Source organism: Oncorhynchus mykiss, chromosome 16 (genome assembly GCF_013265735.2).
Source record: "Oncorhynchus mykiss isolate Arlee chromosome 16, USDA_OmykA_1.1, whole genome shotgun sequence".
NCBI classification, from domain to species: Eukaryota; Metazoa; Chordata; class Actinopteri; order Salmoniformes; family Salmonidae; genus Oncorhynchus; species Oncorhynchus mykiss.
In genome coordinates this window covers 17279770-17306980 of record NC_048580.1, presented here as the reverse complement: position 1 = coordinate 17306980, position 27211 = coordinate 17279770, and the positions used below count along the sequence as shown (strand labels likewise).

General features: G+C 44.0%; 2 protein-coding genes across 9 annotated transcripts in view; one reads left to right on the top strand and one right to left on the bottom strand.

Annotated features, from left to right (window-relative positions):
- LOC110491470 (formin-like protein 1) overlaps positions 1-923 on the top strand; it is a 46328-nt gene extending 45405 nt beyond the window's left edge. For 3 of the 8 annotated variants that reach the window (XM_036946353.1, XM_036946358.1, XM_036946354.1), the window contains one exon: positions 96-384. In XM_036946353.1, coding sequence (XP_036802248.1) covers positions 96-196 — 101 coding nt within the window. In that variant the 3' untranslated portion in view covers positions 197-384. Of the gene's footprint in view, positions 1-95 lie in introns of all 8 variants that reach the window. The other 5 variants (XM_036946359.1, XM_036946357.1, XM_036946355.1 and 2 more) reach the window with 3 other exon arrangements.
- A 3446-nt stretch (positions 924-4369) lies between these two features.
- Positions 4370-27211, bottom strand: part of LOC110492842 (SRC kinase signaling inhibitor 1) — a 66784-nt gene continuing 43942 nt past the window's right edge. The window contains exons 18-22 of the mRNA XM_036945876.1: positions 26990-27126; positions 26529-26681; positions 19368-19511; positions 7813-7844; positions 4370-4454 (exon numbers count right to left, since the gene is read on the bottom strand). Coding sequence (XP_036801771.1) covers positions 4370-4454; positions 7813-7844; positions 19368-19511; positions 26529-26681; positions 26990-27126 — 551 coding nt within the window. The remainder of the gene's footprint in view (positions 4455-7812; positions 7845-19367; positions 19512-26528; positions 26682-26989; positions 27127-27211) is intronic.

Sequence of the window (27211 nt, the reverse complement as noted above, 5' to 3'; positions counted from 1 at the left end):
TGTGGGCAGGTGTCAGTACCAAAGCATGCTTAGACCAGTCCTGTTCCAGGTTGTGATCTCACAGTGTTGTTGCCATCCATCATCTCTCATGCTAGACCTGAGGAACCAGCCGTACAGGCGGACAGACGGGTCCCGAGTCAGCGCCAAGTGGAAGCCCGGGCAAAAGCTTCAAGTCTCCTCCGATATTTCCCTGTGAAAGCACACACACTCGCGCTCCATTCAAACAATCACTCTCATTTCATTTCATGGATAGAGTGCACACAAACTTGAAATATCTCCCCTAGACTTAACCCAGCACTGCAGGTGATTGGTTCTACCTGTGGTTCAGCCCACAACAAACCTCACTGTTGACTGCCTGCTCTCTAAGTACAGCTTCAGGTATATTAGATTGTGAGGTGCTGTTTCCTAATACTTCTCTGATCCCCAACAAAACACCTACAGTAAACACACTCTATTTCCCTGTAAACACATCCTCTTTCTACATACTGCTAACGGAGTAAGGGCTTGGCCATGGATGGACTACAGTTCAACGGCATGATTTCAATGAGAATCACCCTCATTCTCTACTATCTTCATTAGAGGTTTTGGACATGTTTAAAGCAGATTGAACACTGGGACTGTGTATATAACCATTAGTAAAAGCTAGACAAGACCCTACATTTGTTTGTCATATTAATAGCTTATTCTATTTGTGGTACTCAGACGGCTGCAAACTGTCAATCCCAATAACTGCCGCATCGGGTGTAAAAGCATGATGACCTGTCCTTTTGTCCTAGCGCTAGTAGGATTACAACAGCTCAGGACGGAGCTTAGAACAAGATTTGTACTATATTTAAATTATTTTTTAATATAGAAGTGTATGGATAACCTTTTTCTTTGTTTCACTATTTTGGGTTTGAACTAATAAATATTTTATACAGCGATTGTCTGCTACTTTATTTATGACATCAGAAGTCATGAGACATGAAATTGGTTTAGAGTTCTACAGACACTGAATGAATTTGAATCGAGTCCTTTCGTGTACAAGAGGATCACTTTTATTCTCACAAAAAACACAACAGGAAGGTACAAAAGCAGCGGTCTGTTAAGTACCATAGTTGACTTTCTCACAACAAGCAGCAACGGTTCTTTCAATACATAGAATTGGCATAGCATTTGCACTGTTAGTTGGTCTTTAACATTCATACTATGTTACTTCACCATTCTTCTTCAGTACTCACAAACAACACTTATCTCACACAGCAAGCATCACTCTCAGAACAACAGTAGTTGCGCTTCAATATTTGAACCTCTTTTTCTTTACATTAACGTTGACAGTAAAATGGGTCTTGACCGACCTTGTTGCACATGATACAAAATCTATTGTCCTGTACCGTGTTTGATCTAACATACACTGAGAGTTATACAGTAGAGTTATTCACAGAAGTAACAGAACCTTTCGTCATCCCAGCGTGCAAATTCCAGGAATGTACAGTATGTGCATGCTGTTTGGATTACATTCCTCTCAAAAAAAAACAAAAAAATAAATTCACATACAAATCCATAGAGGTAACATATTTTCTGTCTATGTACATGATTTATAACACCCACAGACGACCTCCAACAACCATACATTCATCATGAAACCATATTGGACGTAGTATTTTTTTAAACTTTTAATTACAATAGAAGAAGAGAGTTGTGGGTAGTCGTCAGTGAGTACTTGTAAAGAGGGATGAGGAAATGTGCTCTCTATTTCTTTCTTCCCCTCTCCCTCTATCCGTGCCAGTTGGGTGAAATACTACTGTGAGTAGATGACAACCCTTCCTCATTTCTTTCTATTGGGAGAGTCGTTTCCCAAACAAGACTCCCAAAAGTTTCCGATTTTTTTTTTCACTGCATGTATTTCTTTGTAATCCTGCCATGACTCAAATGAATCTATGACAAGAAATTATAGTAACAATGTGTTCAATGGTCTAAGTAGTTAGTCAGGAACCAAAACAATGACAAGAAAAAACTAAACACACATTCATAAACTAATTTACAGAATACATGTATCTAAAATGTGGTTATGAAGCCTCTTTTCAAGTATAAAAATACAAAAATTCTTGATTATATAAAACATAGATGACGATTTGATTTTGTACATGATATGATCTCTGCAAACAATAGCTATCAGGTAGTGTACTATTTTCTCACAATATACTGTATATCTGATATGATTTCGATTATTCTGAGGTTAATTACATGGTCTTTATTTTCATTAGCTCTCATTTCTATATTTAAGATAAATAATACATTATATTAATGTCTATGATTTAACATTGTATCATGTCCAGTAATGTATATTTGTGCCAGTGCTATATATTAGTGCACAGAGTCTTTCCGTGGCAAAATGTCGACACTTTCCTCAAGCAATACGTCAGACAGCAGATAACCCTTCATTGTTTTTTGTGTCAATCTTCATAATGCAGTGACAATGATGACAAGCTGGCTAGTGTATAAAACTGTGCTAATGTTTACTGTGACATTCCAAGGATAAATATGTATTCAATTTACAACATTTGGGTGTCAGAAGTGAGATCCTGTGCTGAATCTTGTTGTCACCCATATTAGCTTCAGTGTTTATCCCAGTACTTAAACTGACCATGATAGCAAAGGATAAAAGCAGTTCCCCTCGGAACTGGAAAAATACCAAATTTTACTCAAATGATCTCCATCTCAGCTCCAAACCTAGCCTAATGCAATAGGGAGGCTGTGAAAAGGCAGTTGGCAGGTTATTCCTTTGTATTCTCTCATTTTTAAAGGGTTCTAACAGTGTTTTAAGATCACATTTAGTTTCCCAGTTCTTTGCACTTATCTGGTGACCCCTTTCAGATACAGATAGACGAGTCAAGAGCTACTGTCTTAGTCATTGATTATCTTCCAGCTTCCATATGCATCTATTTGGCCACATGGGGTGCTATGCTACAGCCAGTGCTGCGGCCCTCTGTATTTCCCCCGATTGGCCACAGGGGACGCTGTGTTCAGTGCATCAGTCGTCAGGCTCGTGTCGAGATCAGAGCATTGTGGCTGTCACTAAGCTGAGCGTAGGCAGAGCTGGAGAAGTGATGCTGTGATCAGTACGGCACTGCTGTCAGGGCTTGAGGACGGGCAATCTGTCTTGATTTAGCTTCCTCACAGTGGGGAGGAGAGGAAGGGGAGTTGGGAGGGGAGAGGAAAGGAAGGGGTGAAGAAGAGGAAAGGAAATAAGGATTGAGAGATGAGAAGAAGAGAGGAAGACGTAGAGGAGGATAGGAATATGGACTAGGCAACAGGGGAGCTATAATGGAGAACTATGTAGTAGAGTGCATGCTATACCTATAAAAAAATGTAGCAGAGGATAATAGGCGTTCCAATATTATATGATCTTTATAAGTGAAGGTTGAACTCTACTTTCACCCTGGTTAACCCTAGGCATACTTTCTTGCTCTGCGATTGGTCGATTACATTTTTGTTTGTACTTCTGCCCTCGGCTGCTGGCTAGTTTGGATACATAAAGGGGGCTAAAATCAAAAGCTATGATTGGCCGTTAGCATCAACCAAGCAATGCTCACTCCGAAACAACACACATTTTCAGTGAATTCGTCCTGTCTGAAACAGTTACACTGTTTCAGAAACACTGTCCAGACAGTGGGCTGCCTGCCAGACTAAATGGACTGATCTTATTGGCACCTACAGGGGTTTCTCCATAGAGCCATGGAGACCCAAACAAACCCCAGGAGAGGGAAGATGGCGCTGAGCCTGTCTCGCTGACTCATCAAGCTTGATTTGATGCCAACACTAATGAATTACCATTACCTTTAGCGAACAAGAGGTTTCCCCCTCCGGTTAGATGTCTATGGGCCCCCACACAGCTGCCACATTCGTTTACACATCCAACCATTCAACGGGGCAAAAGGATTAGGGGGACAAACAAGACAAACGCCCAAGATTAACAACGAAGACCTCCTATTAAGCCGAGACCATGTACAAAGGGAGGTAGGAGAAGAGAGAAGAGGAGAGGAGAGGGGAGGCATGCCATTAAAGATGCCAAGAGAGCTGGTTGCGTTGATGTTGATTTAGATCAATGTCAGCCCTGTCTGGCTATGTTTTCCTCATGTGTCCTTGGGAGGTCCATTTCTCACAGTGAGATAGACTGGGTGGGATGAAGAGCAGTGGAAGACTACACCAGCTTTGGTCTACATGGGGGATGGCATTTCATAGATACAGGCTGTACATTCAGGTGGGGAAAGGGAGGGGCAATTGGTAATTGTGAAAGGAGAGATAGAGACAAAAATTGGTACAGCCATTTTGGCAATCTTTGTAGTCTGAAAAGGGTATGGGAAAGTATCGTTGACATCAGCTTGTGTCAAATCAATAGGGACATGATCCTCATCTTTGCCTCAAGGGACACCAGGACATCTGTAGCTCTTGGGGGCTGTATCACAAATAGCCTGTACAAGGAAAGGAAGAGACATGTGTGCCATAGGCTCTCAAGAGATTGAGGGAATCTCCCACGAGAGCCTCCATTCCCCAGATAATGCGCATTAACGCCAAAATCATCCATTCAGGGACACACAAAAAGTCCACCTGTTCAAGCTAGATAAAGAGGATAGTCATTGCCTGTTGGCAGTCTTTCTGGACAGCTATTGGAACAGTGAATGTAGCTAGCGCTGTGTAGTGTGCATGTCCACACAATGTCCTGATGTATCAAACAGTATAATGCCAACTAAGCCTTTTTGATCAGATAACCCCGAGGCATTCATATGTTGTGCACACACAAACTTCACTTCTGTTGATTTTAACATTGCCAATTTTTCAGCTTGTGCATATTCTCCCCTCAGGATAAAATGAAGGGGAAAAACATGTTTACATTGTGGTACAGTCTTGGTTAAATCCTATTGGTTCAAAATGACCTCGTTGGTTCATGTCTGAAGCAGTCATGTATTGTTGAAAGAATGAACCTAACATGATGCAATACAGTACACAAAATAGCCTACGCATGTGGTTTTATTTTACCCACACTGTACATACAGGTCACATATAGTAGATGCATGTTTGTCAAATATATTCAGCTGACTCCAACATATATTTATTCATATTATTTGCATGTGTTAAACATACAGTTGAACAGGTCTTTTGTTTGTTTGATCACAGACAGTTCACTACATTTCACTGACCTAGTTGCCTATTTATTTATATATATATACCTAGTTGCCTATTTATATATATATATTTATTTATATATATATTTATTTATATATATATACAGTGGGGCAAAAAAGTATTTAGTCAGCCACCAATTGTGCAAGTTCTCCCACTTAAAAAGATGAGAGAGGCCTGTAATTTTCATCACAGGTACACTTCAACTATGACAGACAAAATGAAAAAAAAGAAATCCAGAAAATCACATTGTAGGATTTTTTATGAATTTATTTGCAAATTATGGTGGAAAATAAGTATTTGGTCACCTACAAACAAGCAAGATTTCTGGCTCTCACAGACCTGTAACTTCTTCTTCAAGAGGCTCCTCTGTCCTCCACTCGTTACTTGTATTAATGGCACCTGTTTGAACTTGTTATCAGTATAAAAGACACCTGTCCACAACCTCAAACAGTCACACTCCAAACTGTCTTCCATTTAATAATAATTGCTCCCACATTTGATTTCTTCAAACCAAGCTGCTTACCTATTGCAGATTCAGTCTTCCCAGCCTGGTGCAGGTCTACAATTTTGTTTCTGGTGTCCTTTGACAGCTCTTTCCTCTTGGCCATAGTGGAGTTTGGAGTGTGACTGTTTGAGGTTGTGGACAGGTGTCTTTTATACTGATAACAAGTTCAAACAGGTGCCATTAATACAAGTAACGAGTGGAGGACAGAGGAGCCTCTTGAAGAAGAAGTTACAGGTCTGTGAGAGCCAGAAATCTTGCTTGTTTGTAGGTGACCAAATACTTTTTTCCCACCATAATTTGCAAATTAATTAATTAAAAATCCTACAATGTGATTTTCTGGATTTTTTTTCTCTCATTTCTTCTGTCATAGTTGAAGTGTACCTATGATGAAAATTACAGGCCTCTCTCATCTTTTTAAGTGGGAAAACTTGCACAATTGGTGGCTGACTAAATACTTTTTTGCCCCACTGTATTTACTACCGTTCAAAAGTTTGGGGTCACTTATAAATGTCCTTGTTTTTGAAAGAAAAGCACATATTTTGCCCATTAAAATAACATCAGATTGATCAGAAATACAGTGTAGACATTGATAATGTTGTAAATTACTATTGTAGCTGGAAACGGCTGTTTTTTATGGAATATCTACATAGGCATACAGAGGCCCATTATCAGCAACCATCACTCCTGCGTTCCAATTGCACGTTGTGTTAGCCAATACAAGTTTATCATTTTAAAAGGCTAATTGATCATTAGAAATTCCATTTGCATTTATGTTAGCATAGCTGAAAACTGTTGTTCTGATTAAAGAAGCAATAAAACTGGCCTTCTTTAGACTAGATGAGTATCTGGAGCATCAGCATTTGTGGGTTCGATTACAGGCTCCAAACGTCCAGAAACAAAGAACTTTCTTCTGAAACTCGTCAGTCTATTCTTGTTCTGAGAAATTAAGGATATTCCATGCGAGAAATTGCCAAGAAACTGAAGATCTCGTACAACGCTGTGTACTACTCCCTTCACAGAACAGCGGAAACTGTCTCTAACCAGAATAGAAAGAGGAGTGGGAGGCCTCGGTGCACAACTGAGCAAGAGGACAAGTACATTAGAGAAATTGCCAAGAAACTGAAGTGTCTAGTTTGAGAAACACAAGTCCTCAACTGGCAGCTTCATTAAATAGTACCCGCAAAACACCAGTCTCAATGTCAACAGTGAAGAGGCAACTCTGGGATGCTGGCCTTCTAGGCAGAGCTCCTCTGTCCAGTGTCTATGTTCTTTTGCCCATCTGAATCTTTTCTTTTTATTGGTCAGTCTGAGATATGGCTTTTTCTTTACAACTCAGAGTCCCGGAGTCGCCTCTTCACTGTTGACGTTGAGACTGATGTTTTGCGGGTACTATTTAATGAAGCTGCAAGTTGAGGACTTGTGTTTCTCAAACTAGACACTTCAGTTTCTTGGCAATTTCTCGCATGGAATAGCCTTCATTTCTCAAAACAAGAATAGACTGATGAGTTTCAGAAGGAAGTTATTTGTTTCTGGCCATTTTGAGCCTGTAAACGAACCCACAAATGCTGATGCTCCAGATACTCAACTAGTCTAAAGAAGGCCAGTTTTATTGCTTCTTTAATCAGAACAACAGTTTTCAGCTGTGCAAACATAATTGCAAAAGGGTTTTCTAATGATGAATTAGCCTTTTAAAATGATAAACTTGGATTAGCTAACACAACGTGCCATTGGAACACAGGAGTGATGGTTGCTGATAATGGGCCTCTGTAAACCTATGAAGATATTCCATTTTAAAAAATCTGCCGTTTCCAGCTACAATAGTCATTTACAACATTAACCATGTCTACATTGTGTCTGATCAATTTGATGTTATTTAAATGGACAAAAAATGTGCTTTTCTTTCAAAAACAAGGACATTTCTAAGTGACCCCAAACTTTTGAATGGTAGAGTATATGTATATATAAACTATATATTTAGAGAGCGAGAGAGCGAAAGGGAGAGAGAGAGTACCAGTCAAAAGTTTGGACACACCCACTAATCCAAGGGTTTTTCTATATTTTTACCATTGTGATTGTGGATTGTGGAGACCAGGTCATCTGATGCAGCACCATCACTCTCCTTCTTGGTCAAATAGCCCTTACACAGCCTGGAGGTGTGTTTTGGGTCATTGTCCTGTTGAAAAACAAATGATAGTCCCACTAAGTGCAAACTAGATGGGATGGCATATCGCTGCAGAATGCTGTGGAAGCCATGCTCTTTAAGTGTGCCTTGAATTCTAAATAAATCACTGACAGTGTCACCAGCAAAGCACCCCACACCATCACACCTCCTCCTCCATGCTTCACAGTGGGAATCACACATGCAGAGATCATCCATTCACCTACGTCTCATACATTCATCTGCGTCTCACAAAGACACGGCGGTTGGAACTAAAAATCTCAAATTTGGACTCATCAGACCAAAGGACAGATTTCCACCAGTCTAATGTCTATTGCTTGTGTTTCTTGGCTTAAGCAAGTCTCTTCTTATTATTGGTGTCCTTTAGTAGTGGTTTCTTTGCAGCAATTCAACCATGATTGCCTGATTCACGCAGTCTCCTCTGAACAGTTGATGTTGAGATGTGTCTGTTACTTGAACTCTGTGAAGCATTTATTTGGGCTTCAGTCTGATGTGCAGTTAACTCTAGTGAACGTATCCTCTGTAGCAGAGGTAACTCTGGGTCTTCCTTTCCTGTGGCGGTCCTCATGAGAGCCAGTTTCATCATAGCGCTTGATGTTTTTTGCGACTGCACTTGAAGAAACTTTAAAAGTTCTTGACATTTTCCATATTGACTGACCTTCATGACTTAAAGTAATGATGGACTGTTGTTTCGCTTTGCTTGTTTGAGCTGTTCTTGTCATAATTTGGAATTAGTCTTTTACCAAATAACAGCTATCTTCTGTATACCACCCCTACCTTGTCACTACACAACTGATTGGCTCAAATGCATTTAGAAATAAATAAATTACACAAATAAACTTGTAACAAGGCATACCTGTTAATTTAAATGCATTCCAGTTGACTAACTCATGAAGCTGGTTGACAGAATGCCAAGAGTGTGCAAAGCTTTCATCAAGGCAAAGGGTGGCTACTTTGAAGAATTTCAAATGTAAAATATATTTTTTTGGTTACAACATGATTCCATATGTGTTATTTCATAGTTTTGATGTCTTTACTATTATTCTACAATGTAGTAAAAATTTAAATTAAGAAAAACCCTTGATTGAGTAGGTGTGTCCAAACTTTTGACTGGTACTGTAAATATATATATTTTTTACTGTATGCTACAAACCCCATACATTGAATTAAATGTCAGGTCAGACATTTAATATAATACATCATCAGCACCATGAGAGGACTCACTCTTGTAATGAGTGTAATCTGTAAAAAAAAAAAAAAAAAAAAAATCATAAAGTTAACTGTGAGGATTTGAATGCATAGTGTATTGATACTAATTAACGGCATCCGCAGACTCAGAGGGCGTATCTGGTCATGACAAAAGGAAGATGCGGAAGGAAGGCGCACTTGGAGGCATACGCAATCTCACACAATTGAGTGGTTTCCAGCAAACAGCAAAACTAGACATGAATACTTGGGTTGTATTTCTCCAGGAAGTACCATACACTGCCCAGATTGCTCCACTGTGTCAAATAGAGGTTGCCATTAGAGTGACCACATATCCCGGATTGTGCGGGACAGTCCCGCATTTTGGCGATTTGCTCATTCAACATATTTGCTGCTATTCCACTCAATATCGTTTTAAAAGTCTCCCATCCTAACTGTTTTACATTCCCTGAGACCAACCAGAAATGTTTCCATGGACAAATATTTGCAGATTTGGCGGTCTCTCGTTTCTGCATCACAAAATGTTGCGCAGGCAATTGAGTAGGTTAGGTACGTTTAAATTGCTCATTCGATGCGAGGACTGCAGGGGGGTAGTGTTACTAACACTTCCCACATTAGTGCCTGTTTAGTTAAGTGATAATGCCAGAGAAGCCGATGTCTGGGGGATATATTGGCACAGATGTTGTAACCCGTGCCAATATAACCTCCAAACACGGGCTTTGAGGGTATTGCAACTTTTATACAACCGGATTACCAACAAATTCAAATAATGATTCACATATATTCATTAAAAACTTTATTTTGAAAAATGTATTCATACTATTTCATCCTTCCACGAGATATAGTCCCGACACAAATCTAGGATTGGTACCCAAGCCAGCTGGTCATTCTATCATTTATCACTTATGGGGTGGCAGGGTAGCCTAGTGGTTAGAGTGTTGGACTGTCATTGAAAATAAGAATTTGTTCTTAACTGACTTGCCTAGTTAAATAATAAACATTTGTGTTGCCAGTCGACCTAGTCATTAAATCGTTTTGTTCTAGATCTATGGACGCGACCCAGGTCGTTCGTTCTAAATGTTCTGTTGGCATGATGGCTAGCAATGTTCTTATCCCTTGCTTGCTAGCTAGTCAACTTTGGCTAACACAGCCACGTCAAACAGTGCAGCCAGAATAACAGCAATTGTTTTAATATTGAAATTCGATCTCCAGCTGTCCGATGGCAATGAACGTGTCGGGAGATGGGACAAGACAGATAGGCTAGCAGCTTTTCTCAGTCAGTCAAAATCATGAATCAGCATAACAATTCAAAGAAATGTCAATAGAAAAACATGAAATAAAGCTAGTTTGCTGTCATTCCAGCTTCGGTTTAAAGTGATTGTGTTAGCTGTGTAATTGGCTATCTCTTCTGAACAGTGGCCTGGCGAGAGAGCAAATGTTCTATGCCAGGTGCAATTGCACATCATTCGCTCATTGTAATGGATGTTTTTTTTTATCACGAGAAAACCGTCGCAAATGCAGCTACTTTGCTGTTATTCTGGCTGCACTGTTTGACATGACCGTGTTAGCCAAAGATGGCTAGCTTGCAAGCAAGGGATAAGAACGTATCCAGCATCATGGCAACATACCATTTAGAACGAATGACTGGGTCGTGTCCATAGATTTAGAACGAAAAGACTTAACGACTAGGTCGGGGTCTCTTGCAACCGAACCGATAGAACGAACGACCATCCGGTTTTCGTAGCAACCCGGGATTTGTGTTGGGACTATATCTCATGGAAGGATGAAATAGTATGAATAAATAACATTTTTAATGAAAATATGTCAATCATTATTTGAATATGTTGGTAACCTGTTATATAAAAGTGATAATGCTCTCGAAGTCGGTGTTTGGAGTACATATCACTTTAATAATGTTTACATACTGCTATACTCATTTCATATGTGTATATACTGTATTCTATTCTACTCTAATTTAGTCAATGCCACTCCGACATTGCTCGTCCTAATATCTAAATATGTCTTCCATTATTTTACTTTTAGATTTGTGTGTATTGTTGTGAATTGTTAGATATGATTAGATATAACATTTGCTAAATATGTGTATGTGACCAATAAAATGTGATTTGATATTGACACGGTTTGCCGGCCCTCGACAACACAAGTGCCAATATATCCTCCAAACATTGGCTTCTCGGGCATTATGACTTAAGTATAACGTTACTGTTTACACCAAAAACACCACCTCATTTCTTATGAGATTTTAGGATGGCTAGCTAAATAGCAAAACAAATGTTATCACGCGGTCAAAACTCAACAGCGATCGCCACTAGGCAGAATGTGCTTTGATTGAAACAAAATACAGGAATGCTATATAGTTTGTTAACACCTTCTGCTCCCAATTTGCTCACGAAACAGTAATTCAAGAAGATCGAAATCCATATTCCCATTAAACTGATTGAGATCAAATGATTGGCATGCAGACACAGTCTGGACATTTCAATAGTAAAATGTGAAGAATTATCATTCATGATTGACAGTGATGATGCCATGGCCTATTTTGAAATTAGGCATGTCTAAATTAGGTATGCCTAACTTAGTGTTTGAGGGTTTTAAAAATATCAAATATTCTTGTGACAATATTTGTAAAAAATGTGAACTACAGCATGAGCGGGAAGGGGATTTCTGTGGGGGGGGGGGGGGGGGGGGGGGCTACACTGTCACGCAAATGTCCCACAAAATAGTCTTGTTGTCCCACATTTGGGTAGTTTAAATGTGGTCACCCCTGTTAGCCATGTGCTAACTACTCTATTCGCTAATGGGCCTTGTTGTGAAGAGCACTGACCTCTCTGGGATGTCATCTTCTGTACTTGTATGATAACCAAATGGTGTCTGACTCCTTTCGCCTTCACCCCAAACAGTGAGGTATGGTTTGTGCTCTGGATAAAACATTGTGCTTCACCAAAATGGATGCTATTACAGCTTTGGTGGTGGATGAGATGCATTCTCCCCACATAAGGTACAAAACTTCAAGATCTGATCAAAGATGCATGTGCAGGTGCATCAATCCAGCCCAGTTGAACCATGGCAAAATCTGGGTGTTTTTCACTCTGAAAGTCAGCCTTTTGAACTTCAATAACCTGTGAATAGACCCCCCTAAGGCCTAAAGAGCACCACATGAAGGGCCCTGTTTCTTAGAGTTAATGAAGTGGCCTCTATCTTGGAGTTAGCTAATGGAGTGTGGATTATCACCGTTAGGGTAATGAGAGGATTGGGGTGACTGGCTCAGGACGGGTGCGAGCTGGGACGAAGTGGCTGGCTGTGTTATCTCTACCTGACTTTGAGAGCTGCCTGAAGGTCCTTTGAGAGGGACAGTGTGGGCTGAGGTGGGACAGGGCCACTCAGCTTAGCCTACTGGGTTGGAGTGCCTGCTGAACCAGATACGACTGGGGCTTCAGAAAGGAGGGCTTCAGTCTTATTTGCTCCAGAGAAGCATTGGCGGTGTGTTCTACTTTGCTTCTTCCCTCTGTCTGTCTTTCTCTTTCCATTCGTCTTTCTCTCTGTCTTTCTTTCTTTTCTTATCCTACCTTTTCCACATTCTCATCTCCACTGAGAAACAAGGGCAAATATTCTGAAAATAACTACTTTTTCATCTCCTGACCCTCTCGCTTTTGGACTGTGGTTTTAAATGACTCAGCTGGAGACAGAATGATTCAGTGATTTGAGGAAAGGAAGCAGCGCTAGAGAACAGTGGATCATAATGTGCTCGGAGAAAGGTCAGTGGTTCGACGTCAGGGTTAACTTCATCCGCAATAAATAACTATGACAAAGAATATGTTAGTCAACAACCTATTTTTCCGGACGAAAAACCAATGACGATAACGAAAGGAGATGTACTGAAAAACCCAGTCACAAATGACTTTTCATATAGGTTGAAGATAATGTAACGAGATGAGAATTCCACATCAGACTAATGGACTTTCAATTTGACACGAAGGCTTCTTTTGATCTCCCTTTAATCTGCTTTGTCCAATAATAAGCATGCATGTCTTTGCAGAATTTAATGCAATCCTCTCATTGATCTTTCAGTTGTGCTGGCTGGTTGAGTTGATCTGCCCTGCTCTCCCACACACACAGCTACCAGGCGGTCACTTCAGTCACGCATTTATCTTTTGAACTGATGCATAGCCAGAACACTTCAATTGCACCCAGAATGTTTACTCTCTCTTACTTTCATATAGGATATGTTTGCTTTGATCACATCAGAAGCTCTAGTACCATGTGATCTGTTATTCATCTATGTTGCCGCTCTCGCGATCGGCAAATGCCGTTGCTCTTTCCCAACTGGAACTACTAATGCGATTTTCTGAATATTAGGAGCACAGTAATAATTCTGGCATTGTCGGAAAGTTCAGATTCCTGTTTTATGAGAATCACTGTTGTTTCCCCTTCAGAACATTATGACGGGGAGAAAATTAGAGTTGTAGGTCTAAATTGTTTAACCTGAAGCCAAGGCTGTCATGTATTGTCATGTTGTGTCTTGTTTCTGTCCTTTCCCTTCACCCTGTCTCCCTCTGCTGGTCGTTATTAGGTTACCTTTTCTCCCCCTCTTTCCCCCAGCTGTTCCTTGTCTCCTCCTAACTACCTCGTCACCCCTTTTCCCACCTGTTCCCTTTTTCCCTCTGATTAGTCCTCTATATCTCTCTCTGTTTCTGCTCCTGTCTTTGTCGGATTCTTGTTTGTGTTATTCATGCCTGAACCAGACTATCGTCATGTTTGCTGCAACCTTGTCCTGTCCTGTCGGAATCTGCCGGTCCATCTGAGCCTACGTATGTTTTGTTATTAAAGAAGCCCTGTTTACGTTAGTTCGCTTTTGGGTCCTCATTCACGCACCATAACAGAAGAATCCGACCAAGAATGGACCCAGCGACTTCGGATCCTCTCCACTCAGCCGTCGAGATCCAGGGAGCGATGCTAGGCAGACACGAGCAGGAATTGTCTGCTGCTCGACATGCCGTTGAGACCCTGGCCACCCAAGTCTCCAACCTCACAGAACAGGTTCACCATCTCCGCCTCGATCCACCGGCCACTTCCAGGGCTTTCGAATCTCCGGAGCCCAGAATCAATAACCCGCCGTGTTACTCTGGGGAGCCCACTGAATGCCGCTCGTTCCTCACCCAGTGTGATATTGTGTTTTCTCTCCAGCCCAACACTTACTCCAGGAGCACTGCTCGTGTCGCCTACGTCATATCTCTCCTTACTGGACGGGCTCGTGAGTGGGGCACGGCAATCTGGGAGGCAAGGGCTGAGTGTACTAACCAGTATCAGGACTTTAAGGAGGAGATGATACGGGTTTTTGATCGATCTGTTTTTGGGGAGGAGGCTTCCAGGGTCCTGTCTTCCCTATGTCAAGGTAATCGATCCATAACAGACTACTCTATTGAGTTTCGCACTCTTGCTGCCTCCAGTGGCTGGCACGAGCCGGCTTTGCTCGCTCGTTTTCTGGAGGGTCTCCGCGCAGAGGTAAAGGATGAGATTCTCTCCCGGGAGGTTCCTTCCAGCGTGGATTCCTTGATTGAACTCGCTATTCGCATTGAGCGACGGGTTGATCTTCGTCACCGAGCTCGTGGAAAGGAGCTCGCGTTCTCCGTTACCCCCCTCTCCGCATCACTACCATCTTCCTCTGCCGGCTCGGGTGCTGAGCCTATGCAGCTGGGAGGTATCCGCATCTCGACTAAGGAGAGGGAACGGAGAATCACCAACCGCCTCTGTCTCTATTGCGGTTCTGCTGGTCATTTTGTCACTTCATGTCCAGTAAAAGCCAGAGCTCATCAGTAAGCGGAGGGCTACTGGTGAGCGCTACTACTCCTGTCTCTCCTTCAAGATCCTGCACTACCTTGTCGGTCCATCTACGCTGGACCGGTTCGTCAGCTTCCTGCAGTGCCTTAATAGACTCTGGGGCGGAGGGCTGTTTTATGGACGAGACCTGGGCTCGGGAACATGACATTCCTCTCAGACAGTTAAGGGAGTCCACGGCCTTGTTCGCCCTGGATGGTAGTCCTCTCCCCAGGATTCAGCGTGAGACGCTACCTTTAACCCTCACTGTTTCTGGTAATCATAGCGAAACCATTTCTTTTTTAATTTTTCGTTCACCTTTTACACCTGTTGTTTTGGGCCATCCCTGGCTAGTTTGTCATAATCCTTCCATTAATTGGTCTAGTAATTCTATCCTCTCCTGGAACGTCTCTTGTCATGTGAAATGTTTAATGTCTGCTATCCCTCCTGTTTCCTCTGTCTCTTCTTCACAGGAGGAGCCTGGTGATTTGACAGGGGTGCCGGAGGAATATCACGATCTGCGCACGGTGTTCAGTCGGTCCAGGGCCACCTCTCTTCCTCCACACCGGTCGTATGATTGTAGTATTGATCTCCTTCCGGGAACCACGACCCCCCGGGGTAGACTATACTCTCTGTCGGCTCCCGAACGTAAGGCTCTCGAAGATTATTTGTCTGTAGCTCTTGCCGCCGGTACCATAGTCCCCTCCTCCTCTCCCGCCGGAGCGGGGGTTTTTTTTGTTAAGAAGAAGGACGGGTCCCTGCGCCCCTGCATAGATTATCGAGGGCTGAATGACATAACAGTGAAGAATCGTTATCCGCTTCCTCTTATGTCTTCAGCCTTCGAGATCCTGCAGGGAGCCAGGTTTTTCACTAAGTTGGACCTTCGTAACGCTTACCATCTCGTGCGCATCAGGGAGGGGGACGAGTGGAAGACGGCGTTTAACACTCCGTTAGGGCACTTTGAATACCGGGTTCTTCCTTTCGGCCTCGCTAACGCTCCAGCTGTCTTTCAGGCATTAGTCAATGATGTCCTGAGAGACATGCTGAACATCTTTGTTTTCGTTTACCTTGACGATATCCTGATTTTTTCACCGTCACTCCAGATTCATGTTCAGCACGTTCGACGTGTCCTCCAGCGCCTTTTAGAGAATTGTCTTTTTGTGAAGGCTGAGAAGTGCTCTTTTCATGCCTCCTCCGTCACATTTCTCGGTTCTGTTATTTCCGCTGAAGGCATTAAGATGGATCCCGCTAAGGTCCAAGCTGTCATTGATTGGCCCGTCCCTAAGTCACGCGTCGAGCTGCAGCGCTTTCTCGGCTTCGCGAACTTCTATCGTCGTTTCATCCGTAATTTCGGTCAGGTGGCGGCTCCTCTCACAGCCCTTACTTCTGTCAAGACGTGCTTTAAGTGGTCCGTTTCCGCCCAGGGAGCTTTTGATCTCCTCAAGAATCGTTTTACATCCGCACCTATCCTTGTTACACCTGACGTCACTAGACAGTTCGTTGTCGAGGTTGACGCGTCAGAGGTGGGCGTGGGAGCCATTCTTTCTCAGCGCTCCCTCTCTGACGACAAGGTCCACCCTTGCGCGTATTTTTCTCATCGCCTGTCGCCGTCGGAACGTAACTATGATGTGGGAAACCGCGAACTGCTCACCATCCGGTTAGCCCTAGGCGAATGGCGACAGTGGTTGGAGGGGGCGACCGTTCCTTTTGTCGTTTGGACTGACCATAGGAACCTTGAGTACATCCGTTCTGCCAAACGACTTAATGCGCGTCAGGCGAGCTGGGCGCTGTTTTTCGCTTGTTTCGAGTTCGTGATTTCTTATCGTCCGGGCTCTAAGAACACCAAGCCTGATGCTTTATCTCGTCTCTTCAGTTCTTCAGTAGCCTCCACTGACCCCGAGGGGATTCTCCCTGAGGGGCGTGTTGTCGGGTTGACTGTCTGGGGAATTGAGAGGCAGGTAAAGCAAGCACTCACTCAAACTCCGTCGCCGCGCGCTTGTCCTAGGAACCTTCTTTTCGTTCCCGTTCCTACTCGTCTGGCCGTTCTTCAGTGGGCTCACTCTGCCAAGTTAGCCGGCCATCCTGGCGTTCGGGGTACGCTTGCTTCCATTCGCCAGCGTTTTTGGTGGCCCACCCGGGAGCATGACACGCGTCGCTTCGTGGCTGCTTGTTCGGTCTGCGCGCAGACTAAGTCCGGTAACTCCCCTCCTGCCGGCCGTCTCAGGCCGCTTCCCATTCCCTCTCGACCGTGGTCTCACATCGCCTTAGATTTTGTCACCGGACTGCCTTCGTCAGCGGGGAAGACTGTTATTCTTACGGTTGTCGACAGGTTCTCTAAGGCGGCTCATTTTATTCCCCTTGCTAAGCTTCCTTCTGCTAAAGAGACGGCACAAATCATCATCGAGAATGTTTTCAGAATTCATGGCCTTCCGTCAGACGTCGTTTCGGACAGAGGTCCGCAATTCACGTCTCAATTTTGGAGGGAGTTTTGCCGTTTGATTGGGGCTTCCGTCAGTCTCTCTTCCGGCTTTCACCCCCAGTCTAACGGTCAAGCAGAACGGGCCAATCAGACTATTGGTCGCATCTTACGCAGTCTTTCTTTTCGCAACCCTGCGTCTTGGTCGGAACAGCTCCCCTGGGCAGAATACGCCCACAACTCGCTTCCTTCGTCTGCGACCGGGCTATCTCCCTTTCAGAGTAGCCTCGGGTACCAGCCTCCGCTGTTCTCATCTCAGTTCGCCGAGTCCAGCGTCCCCTCCGCTCAGGCTTTTGTCCAACGTTGCGAGCGCACCTGGAAGAGGGTCAGGTCTGCACTTTGCCGTTATAGGGCGCAGACTGTGAGGGCTGCTAATAAGCGCAGAACTAAGAGTCCTAGATATTGTCGCGGTCAGAGAGTTTGGCTCTCCACTCAGAACCTTCCCCTTAAGACCGCTTCTCGCAAGTTGACCCCGCGGTTCATTGGTCCGTTCCGTATTGCTCAGATCATTAATCCTGTCGCAGTTCGACTTCTTCTTCCGCGATATCTTCGTCGCGTCCACCCGGTCTTCCATGTCTCCTGTGTCAAGCCCGTTCTTCGCGCCCCCGCTCGTCTTCCCCCCCCCCCCCCCCCATCCTTGTCGAGGGCGCACCCATCTACAGGGTCCGTAGGATTTTGGAAATGCGTCCTCGGGGCCGTGGTCATCAGTACCTAGTAGATTGGGAGGGGTACGGTCCTGAGGAGAGGAGTTGGGTTCCCTCTCGGGACATGCTGGACCGTGCGCTGATCGATGATTTCCTCCGTTGCCGCCAGGTTTCCTCCTCGAGTGCGCCAGGAGGCGCTCGGTGAGTGGGGGGGTACTGTCATGTATTGTCATGTTGTGTCTTGTTTCTGTCCTTTCCCTTCACCCTGTCTCCCTCTGCTGGTCGTTATTAGGTTACCTTTTCTCCCCCTCTTTCCCCCAGCTGTTCCTTGTCTCCTCCTAACTACCTCGTCACCCCTTTTCCCACCTGTTCCCTTTTTCCCTCTGATTAGTCCTCTATATCTCTCTCTGTTTCTGCTCCTGTCTTTGTCGGATTCTTGTTTGTGTTATTCATGCCTGAACCAGACTATCGTCATGTTTGCTGCAACCTTGTCCTGTCCTGTCGGAATCTGCCGGTCCATCTGAGCCTACGTATGTTTTGTTATTAAAGAAGCCCTGTTTACGTTAGTTCGCTTTTGGGTCCTCATTCACGCACCATAACAAAGGCTCTGTTGCCTATATGGTAAACCATGGCTTGGTTACAATCTGCCACAATAGCAATGTTGCCAGCAATATGAGGGGACAGTAAGTCTAGTTGGACAAGGCTATCTGAATGTGGACATGAATGTGGAGGTAAATATGAATGATTTCATGGAGAAAAAAAAATCACAGATTAAAATGTGACTAAAATGACAGTGACTAAAACTAGACAAAACATTTCCAGAGTTTTTGTCGACTGTTAATAACTAAAACTACGAAGGATGAAATAACTGAAATGGGATTAAAAATGAAAGGGTATTTTAGTCAAAAGACTAAGTAAGATGAAAACTACATCTAAAATAGCTGACAAAATTAACACTGTTCAACATTGAGATGTAAAACTATTCCGTGGCATTATCAAGGAGTACAGTTTTAGGTGTCACTCAGCTCATTTAGGGTACAATATCCCCACCACCTTAGTCTCCTCGAAAACATCAATGTCAGCCAAAGGGAAAGAGCACGCTCTGTACACAATCCACTTAGAATCCAACCACTTGGCACAGCTCAAAGTCAAAACATTTCAGATGACCCCACCCCTTTTTTCATCACCTTACAGTGTCCACTGATAACATATTGTATCCCAATATAGTCTTGAAATAGCCCAGTAGTTGCCCCAGACAGCTGTGAGAGGGAGTAGTTGTCAATGTCACAGGAGGCCACCAGAGCTGTTCTGAGGAGGAAAACTCCTCTGAGGAGGGGCCATCTAGAAGTGGAATACCTGCTGTTGGCCCTGGATCTTGGGGAAGTCCTCTCTCTGCTTCCTGGTCTTGGGCCTCTCCAGGCTGCCCTGCTGGAGGTGCTTCAGTCTGGCCGCTACAGTCGACTGAGGTCCCTTGGATGCCCCTGGTGAGTTGCTGGCATTCTATGGGAAGACAAAAGCATGAAGTCTAATTTGAGCCAACTGAGATGACACGCAATTCCCAATATAGTGCAGTTATTTTTGGTTAGAGCCTTAAGCAGTGCACAATATAGGGAATAGGATGGACATTTTGGGTGCAGACAGTCTCACTAGAGCTATCCCTACGTCCTGATCAGTTTTGTCATTTCTGTCAGTAGTGCAGAGTTGTTAACCTGAAACCGGCTCTACCACAGCTCTTTTGACAGCTTCCCTAGTGAGCTGAGACTTGTTTTGATTTGGGAGCAATAAAACAAGACCTTTGACAGAGCTAAATGTGTCACTTGAGCAGTAAGAGTGTTCTGACATTTTTCTTAGTCTGTCAGCGAACCTTGAATTGAAGTACAGATGTTGGATCTTAATTTGACCCGTTTCGGCGCAGGATGAAAATAATCCTGCAGGAAGATTTGTTTGTATACAATGCAGTACTGTGCCTACATTGTACCTTAGACTGCAGGTCCTCTGGATACCAGTTCAAGTAGCCTATGTAGGCTATGTGCAGGTTGCATTGCGTCTCGTGTGAATTTTTATTTGGATTATAATAAATGGACATAAGTGTTGGGTATTGTCATTTATTATCAAGATCAGGGGTATAATATTCCTGGACTGTCCCGATTTGAAATGTGTAACTAAATCAAGTCAATTGGGGGATTTAGTTATTTGTGCCAGAAGGGCTTGGGCCAGAATTGAACCCACAATGACACGCTAGGCCTATTTGTGCACGCAGAAGGCAACTGCCCTAACCGCTAGACCACCCCAAGCCACGATTGAACTCAATTTTGACAGTTAATTCTTAACCTCAGGTTTGCTAGAAACCTTAAGATGCAATCTTTTTTGATAATATACACTGTAGATAAAAAAAATAATGGGCTGGTTTTCTACCTCACTATTCTCAATGTCACCTTGTCTTTAAATTTGATATTATAGGCCTATATGTGATTAGTTTTGATAGGCTACACGTTTAGTAAAAAGGGTTCCAAAAGGGTTCTTCGACTGTCCCAATAGGAGAACACTTTTTGGTTCTAGGTAGAAGCCTTTTTGGTCCCATGAAGAACCCCCTGTGTAAAGGGTTCTACATTGAACTCAAAAGGGTTCTACCTGGAACCAAAAAGGGTTATTCAAAGGGTTCTCCTATAGGGACAGCTGAATAACCCTTTTAGGTTCTAGATAGCACCTTTTTTCTAAGATTGTACAGTAGGCTATAGTTTAGTTGTAGCCTGCTGCGCGGCTGCATTTCAGTTACACAGCTGCATTTCGGCTACATTTGTATGTCTTAGTGGAGACCAATGTCTATATTGTGTTATTAATCTATATAAAACGTCAGTTGTTGATGTGTACGGCTGCATTTCAGAGAAACATTTGTACATTTGAATGTTGCAGTAACAGGACCTAGAAGCCTATAGTAGCAGTAGGACATAGCCTTTGAGCGAGCGAGAGAGACAGGAGGATTCTGATAGCTGGCACTGGTCCGAATGACTCGATTGTCCCCACATGGAGAGAAAGAGAACTACATTTTTTATAGCTATTTTGAATTCCATGTTGCGCAGGAAAAAGAGTGATCAAATTAAGATCCGACATCTGTACATTATTCCACCTTAACACACTCCATGCAGTATACATTTACTTCCAATATGCACTCCAGAAAATAGAACTGTCAGTTGTCATAACAGTTAGTTTGTTAGAGAATTAGAGCACAGCTTAGTTAGAATACAGATTTTTTTTTTATAAAAAAAATAATTTCACCTTTATTTAACCAGGTAGGCCAGTTGAGAACAAGTTCTCATTTACAACTGCGACCTGGCCAAGATAAAGCAAAGCAGTGCGACACAAACAACAACACAGAGTTACACATGGAATAAACAAACATACAGTCAATAGCACAATATAAAAAATCTATAGACAGTGTGTGCAAATGAGGTAAGATTAGGGAGGTAAGGCAATAAATAGGCCGTAGTGGTGAAGTAATTACAATTGAGCAATTAAACACTGAAGTGATAGATGTGCAGAATATGAATGTGCAAGTAGAGATACTGGGGTGCAAAGGAGCAAAAAAAAGAACCATATGGGGATGAGGTAGTTGGATGGGCTATTTACAGATGGGCTATGTATAGGTGCAATGATCTGTGAGCTGCTCTGACAGCTGATGCTTAAAGTTAGTGAGGGAGATATTTTATTTTTTTATTATTTCAGCTTTATTCAACCAGGTAGGCCAGTTGAGACAAGTCCTCATTTACAACTGCGACCTGGCCAAGATAAAGTAAAGCAGTGTGACACAAACAACAACACAGAGTTATACATGGAATAAACAAACGTACAGTCAATAACACAATAGAAAAGTATATATACATTGTGTGCAAATGGCATAATGAGTCTCCAGCTTCAGTGATTTTGCAGTTTGTTCCAGATATTGGCAGCAGAGAACTGGAAGGAAAGGCAGCCAAAGGAGGAATTGCCTTTGGGGGTGACCACTGAAATTTACCTGCTGGAGAGCATGCTATGGGTGGGTGCTGCTATGGTGACCAGTGAGCTGTGATAAGATGGGGCTTTACCTAGCAAAGACTTATAGATGACCTGGAGCCAGTGGGTTTGGCGACGAATATGACGCGAGGACCAGCCAACGAGAGCATACAGGTCTCAGTGGTGGGTAGTATATGGGGCTTTGGTGACAAAACGGATGGCACTGTGATAGACTGCATCCAACTTTCTGAGTAGAGTGTTGGAGGCTATTTTGTAAATGGCATCGCCAAGGAGTCAAGGTTTAGTAGGATAGTCAGTTTTACAAGGGTATGTTTGGCAGCATGAGTGAAGGATGCTTTGTTACAAAATAGGAAGCTGATTCTAGATTTAATTTTTGATGGGAGATGCTTAGTGTGAGTCTGGAAGGAGAGTTTATAGTCTAACCAGACACCTAGGTATTTGTAGTTGTCCACATATTCTATGTAAGAACCGTCCAGAGTAGTGATGCTGGACGGGTGGGCAGGTGCAGGCAGCGATCAGTTAAAGAGCATGAATTTAGTTTTACTTGCATTTAAGAGCAGTTGGTGGCCATGGAAGGAGAGTTGTATGGCATTGAAGCTCGTCTGGAGGTTAGTTAACACAGTGTCCAAAGAAGGGCATGAAGTATACAGAATGGTGTCGTCTGCGAGAGGTGGATCAGAGAATCAACAGCAGCAAGATCGACATCATTGATGTATACAGATAAAAGAGATGTCCCAAAAATGTAACCCTGTGGCACCCCCATAGAGACTGCCAGAGGTCCAGACAACAGGCCCTGTGATTTGACATACTGAACTCTGTCTAAAAAGTAGTTGGTGAACCAGGCGAGGCAGTCATTTGAGAAACAAAGGCTGTTGAGTCTGCCGATAAGAATGTGGGGATTGACAGAATCTAAAGCCTTGGCCAGTTTGATGAATACGGCTGCACAGTACTGTCTTTTATTGATGGCGGTTATGATATTGTTTACCTTGAGCATGGCTGAGGTGCACCCATGACCAGCTCGGAAACCAGATTGCATAGTGGAGAAGGTACAGTGGGATTCGAAATGGACGGTGATCTGTTTGTTAACTTGGCTTTCGAAGACCTTAGAAAGGCAGGGTGGAACAAATCTAGGTCTGCAACAGTTTGGGTCTAGAGTGTCTCCCGCTTTGAAGAGGGGGATGACCGTGGCAACTTTCCAATCTTTGGGGATCTCAGACAATAGGAAAGAGAGGTTGAACAGGCTAATAATAGGGGTTGCAACAATTGTGGTGGATAATTTTAGAAAGAGAGGGTCCAGATTGTCTAGCCCAGCTGATTTGTAGGGGTCCAGATTTTGCAACTCTTTCAGAACATCAGCTATCTGGGTTTGGGTGGAGGAGAAATGGGGGAGGCTTGGGCAAGTTGCTGTGGGGGGTGCACGGCTGTTGAACGGCGTAGGGGAAGCCAGGTGGAAAGCATGGCCAGCCGTAGAAAAATGCTTATTGAAATTCTCAATTGTCGTGGATTTATCGGTGGTGACAGTGTTTCCTGGCCTCCGTGCAGTGGGCAGCTGGGAGAAGGTGCTCTTATTATCCATGGACTTTACAATATCCCAAAACTTTTTGAAGTTAGTGCTACAGGATGCAAGTTTCTGTTTGAAAAAGCTAGCCTATGCTTTCCTAACTGCCTGTGTATTCTGGTTCCTAACTTCCCTTAAAAGTTGCATATCGCAGGGGCTATTCAATGCTAATACAGTACGCCACTGGATGTTTTTGTGCTGGGAAAGGGCAGTCAGGTCTGGAGTGAACGAAGGGCTATATCTATTCCTGGTTCTACATTTTTTGAATGGGGCATGCTTATTTAAGATGGTGAGGAAATTACTTTTAAAGAACAACCAGGCATCCTCTACTGACGGAATGAGGTCAATATCCTTCCAGGATACCCAGGCCGATTAGAAAGGCCTGCTCGCTGAAGTGTTTAAGGGAGCGTTTGACAGTGATGAGGAGTGGTTGTTTGACCGCAGACCCATTACGGACGCAGGCAATGAGGCAGAGATCCTGAGATCCTGGTTGAAGACAGCAGAGGTGTATTTAGAGAGCAGGTTGGTCAGGATGATATCTATGAGGGTGCCCGTGTTTATGGATTTGGGGTTGTACCTGGTAGGTTCATTGATAATTTATGTGCGATTGAGGGCATCTAGCTTAGATTGTAGGACGGCCGGGGTGATAAGCATGTCCCAGTTTAGGTCACCTAACAGTTTGAGCTCTGAAGATAGATGGGGGGCAATCAATTCACATATCGTGTCCAGGGCAGAGCTGGGGGCTGAAGGTGGTCTATAACAAGCGGCAACGGTGAGAGACTTGTTTCTGGAAAGGTGTATTTTTAGAAGTAGAAGCTCAAATTGTTTGGGTACAGACCTGGATAATATGACAGAACTCTGCAGGCTATCTCTGCAGTAGATTGCAACTCCGCCCCCTTTGGCAGTTCTATCTTGATGGAAAATGTTATAGGTAGGGATGGAAATTTCAGGATTTTTGGTGGCCTTCTTAAGCCAGGATTCAGACACGGCTAGGACATCTGGGTTGGCAGAGTGTGCTAAAACAGTGAATAAAACAAACTTAGGAAGGAGGCTTCTAATGTTAACATGTATGAAACCAAGGCTTTTACGGTTACAGAAGTCAACAAATGAGAGCGCTTGGGGAATGGGAATGGAGCTAGGCACTGCAGGGCCTGGATTAACCTCTACATCACCAGAGGTACAGAGGAGGAGTAGGAGAAGGGTACGGCTAAAGGCTATAAGAACTGGTCGGCCGTCTAGTGCATTCGGAACAGAAAGTAAAAGGACCAGGTTTCTGGGCGCGGAAGAATAGATTCAAGGCATAATGTACAGACAAGGATATGGTAGGATGTGAATTCAGTGGAGGTAAACCTAGGCATTGAGTGACGATGAGAGAGGTTTTGTCTCTAGAGACACCATTTAAATCAGGTGAAGTCACCGCATGTGTGGGAGGTGGAACAAAAAAGCTAGCCAAGGCACATTGAGCAGAGCTGGAGGCTAGACAGTGAAATAAGACAATAATCACTAACCAAAACAGGAAAGGACAAGGCATATTGACATTAGGGAGAGGCATGCGTAGCCGAGTGATCATAGGGACCAGTGAGTAGCTAGGCGAGCTGGAGACACGGTGATTCCGACAGCTAGCGGGCCGGGGATAGCAGTCTAGCAGAAGGGCCTTAGGGGGACTTCGCGATGGAAGAGACTGTTGTAGCCCCCTCGGACGGTTACATTGGCAGACCAGTCCAGGCCAATTGGCAAAATAGGTATTGTAGCCCAAGAAAATGGCTGATGGACCTCTTCAGCTAACAGTCCGATATGCTCTAGACAGCTAGCGGGCCGCGGCTAGCAGGCTAGTGGATGGGCCTTCAGGGGACGTCGTGACGGAGGAGCCTGTCGAAACCCCCTTGGGCGGATTATGTCGGTAGACCAGTCGTGATGTATCGGGGGGGCTCCGTATCGGCAGTAAAATGGGTCCAGGCCAATTGGCAAAATAGGTATTGTAGCCCAAGGAGTGACTGATGGACCTCTTCAGCTAGCCGGGAGATGGGCCTAGCACAAGGCTAGTGCCAGGCTAACTGGTGCTTGCTTCGAGACAGAGATGTTAGCCAGGAGTAGCCACTCAGATAGCAGCTAGCTAGCTGCGATGATCCAGGTGAAAAGGTTCAGAGCTTGCGATAGGAATCTGGAGATGTGGAGATTTGGTGGAGAAAAAGCAGTCCGGTGTGCTCTGGGTTGAATCGCGCTGTGCAGACTGGCAGGAGTTGACCAGGCTAAAGTTAGCTGATGACCGCTAGCAGTGGCTAACTGAAAACTAGCTAGTATAAAATAGTAGATCCATACCACATTGGGTGAGGCGGATTGCAGGAGAGTATGGTTGAAATTTAGGTTAAAAATATAATAAAATATATATGAAATATATGCTGTGCCATCTTGGATTTACGGGATGCAGATCAGAGTGTAGAACGCATTCAGTAGAATTAGCAAGTGAAGAAGTAATTAGCTAAGTCAGACAGGGCAGTTAGATTAGACATTACTGTAGATGGTTGATGGTTGAATTCGACAAGAGAAGCACTCCGTTCTGTCTTGTTTTCAGCTCAAAGAATTGCTGTATCAAGCAGAATTAGAGGGGACTCTCCATGTTGAACAGGGATGTTAGTGGCCCTCTAGGAAACAGCAGTGACTGAAAGAGGGGGACCGGACAGGAGGCAGACTTAGAAGGTCGCAGACACTGCAAAATGAGAGGGCCTTATGGGGGGGCTTAAGGTTTCCCTTTCTTCCCAAGGAGCCTGAGGTGCAAGGAAGGGTAAGGGCTGCAGGGGTTGGCCTCGGTAGTTTGCTGGGCAGTGGGGACACTTTGACAGGGGTTCGCTGAAATATCTGAGCTGAAATATCTCGCAGGTGATGTGTGGTAGAAGGCAGGTAAACCATTTTGCAGCAGTGTAACTCACTGCAAATGAAAGGACTCCTACCTCTAGTTCAGCAATGATCCGCTCGTCACGGTCTTCATCTTTAATCGCTGAGGCGGCGATGACGGGGGGAGTGGAAGCGGGGCGAGGCGTGTCAGACGGTGTCCTTCTCAGCTTGACTAGAGTCTTCGGGGCCTCTCCGTCTTCTGGCTCCAGCTTCTTAGAAAAACAAAACAGGGTTGGCATCTTCACAACATCCTTACAGTACATCCAATAGCCTAACTCAAAGTATCTTCAGAAACATTCAGAATGTGCATTTTCATACTTTGAACCACAGGTGGCCGGTGACACCTTAATTGGGGAGGACGGGCTCATAGTAATGGCTGGAACAGAATACATGGAATGTATGTGTTTGATAAAATTCCGTTAACTTCGTTCCAGCCATTATCATGAGCCGTCCTCCCCTCAGCATCCTCCTGCGGTTTGCAGGTATATCTTTCCCAGCCATCTCTCTCTTACTGTACCTTCTTGGTGGTGACGGTCACTTCTCCAGTGCGATTGGTGGTGAGCCCATGGGCTGATGGGAAGCTGCGGCGAGGAGGGGGTGGAGGCGGCGACTTAGAGGGTTTCTCAGTGCGATACCTGGTTACGGTCATCTCCGCTACAACACACAATGGCATCATATCTTTATAGGACAGCTCAGTCATAACTCAATCACAAATATAACAACGTTGATGTGGTATTTA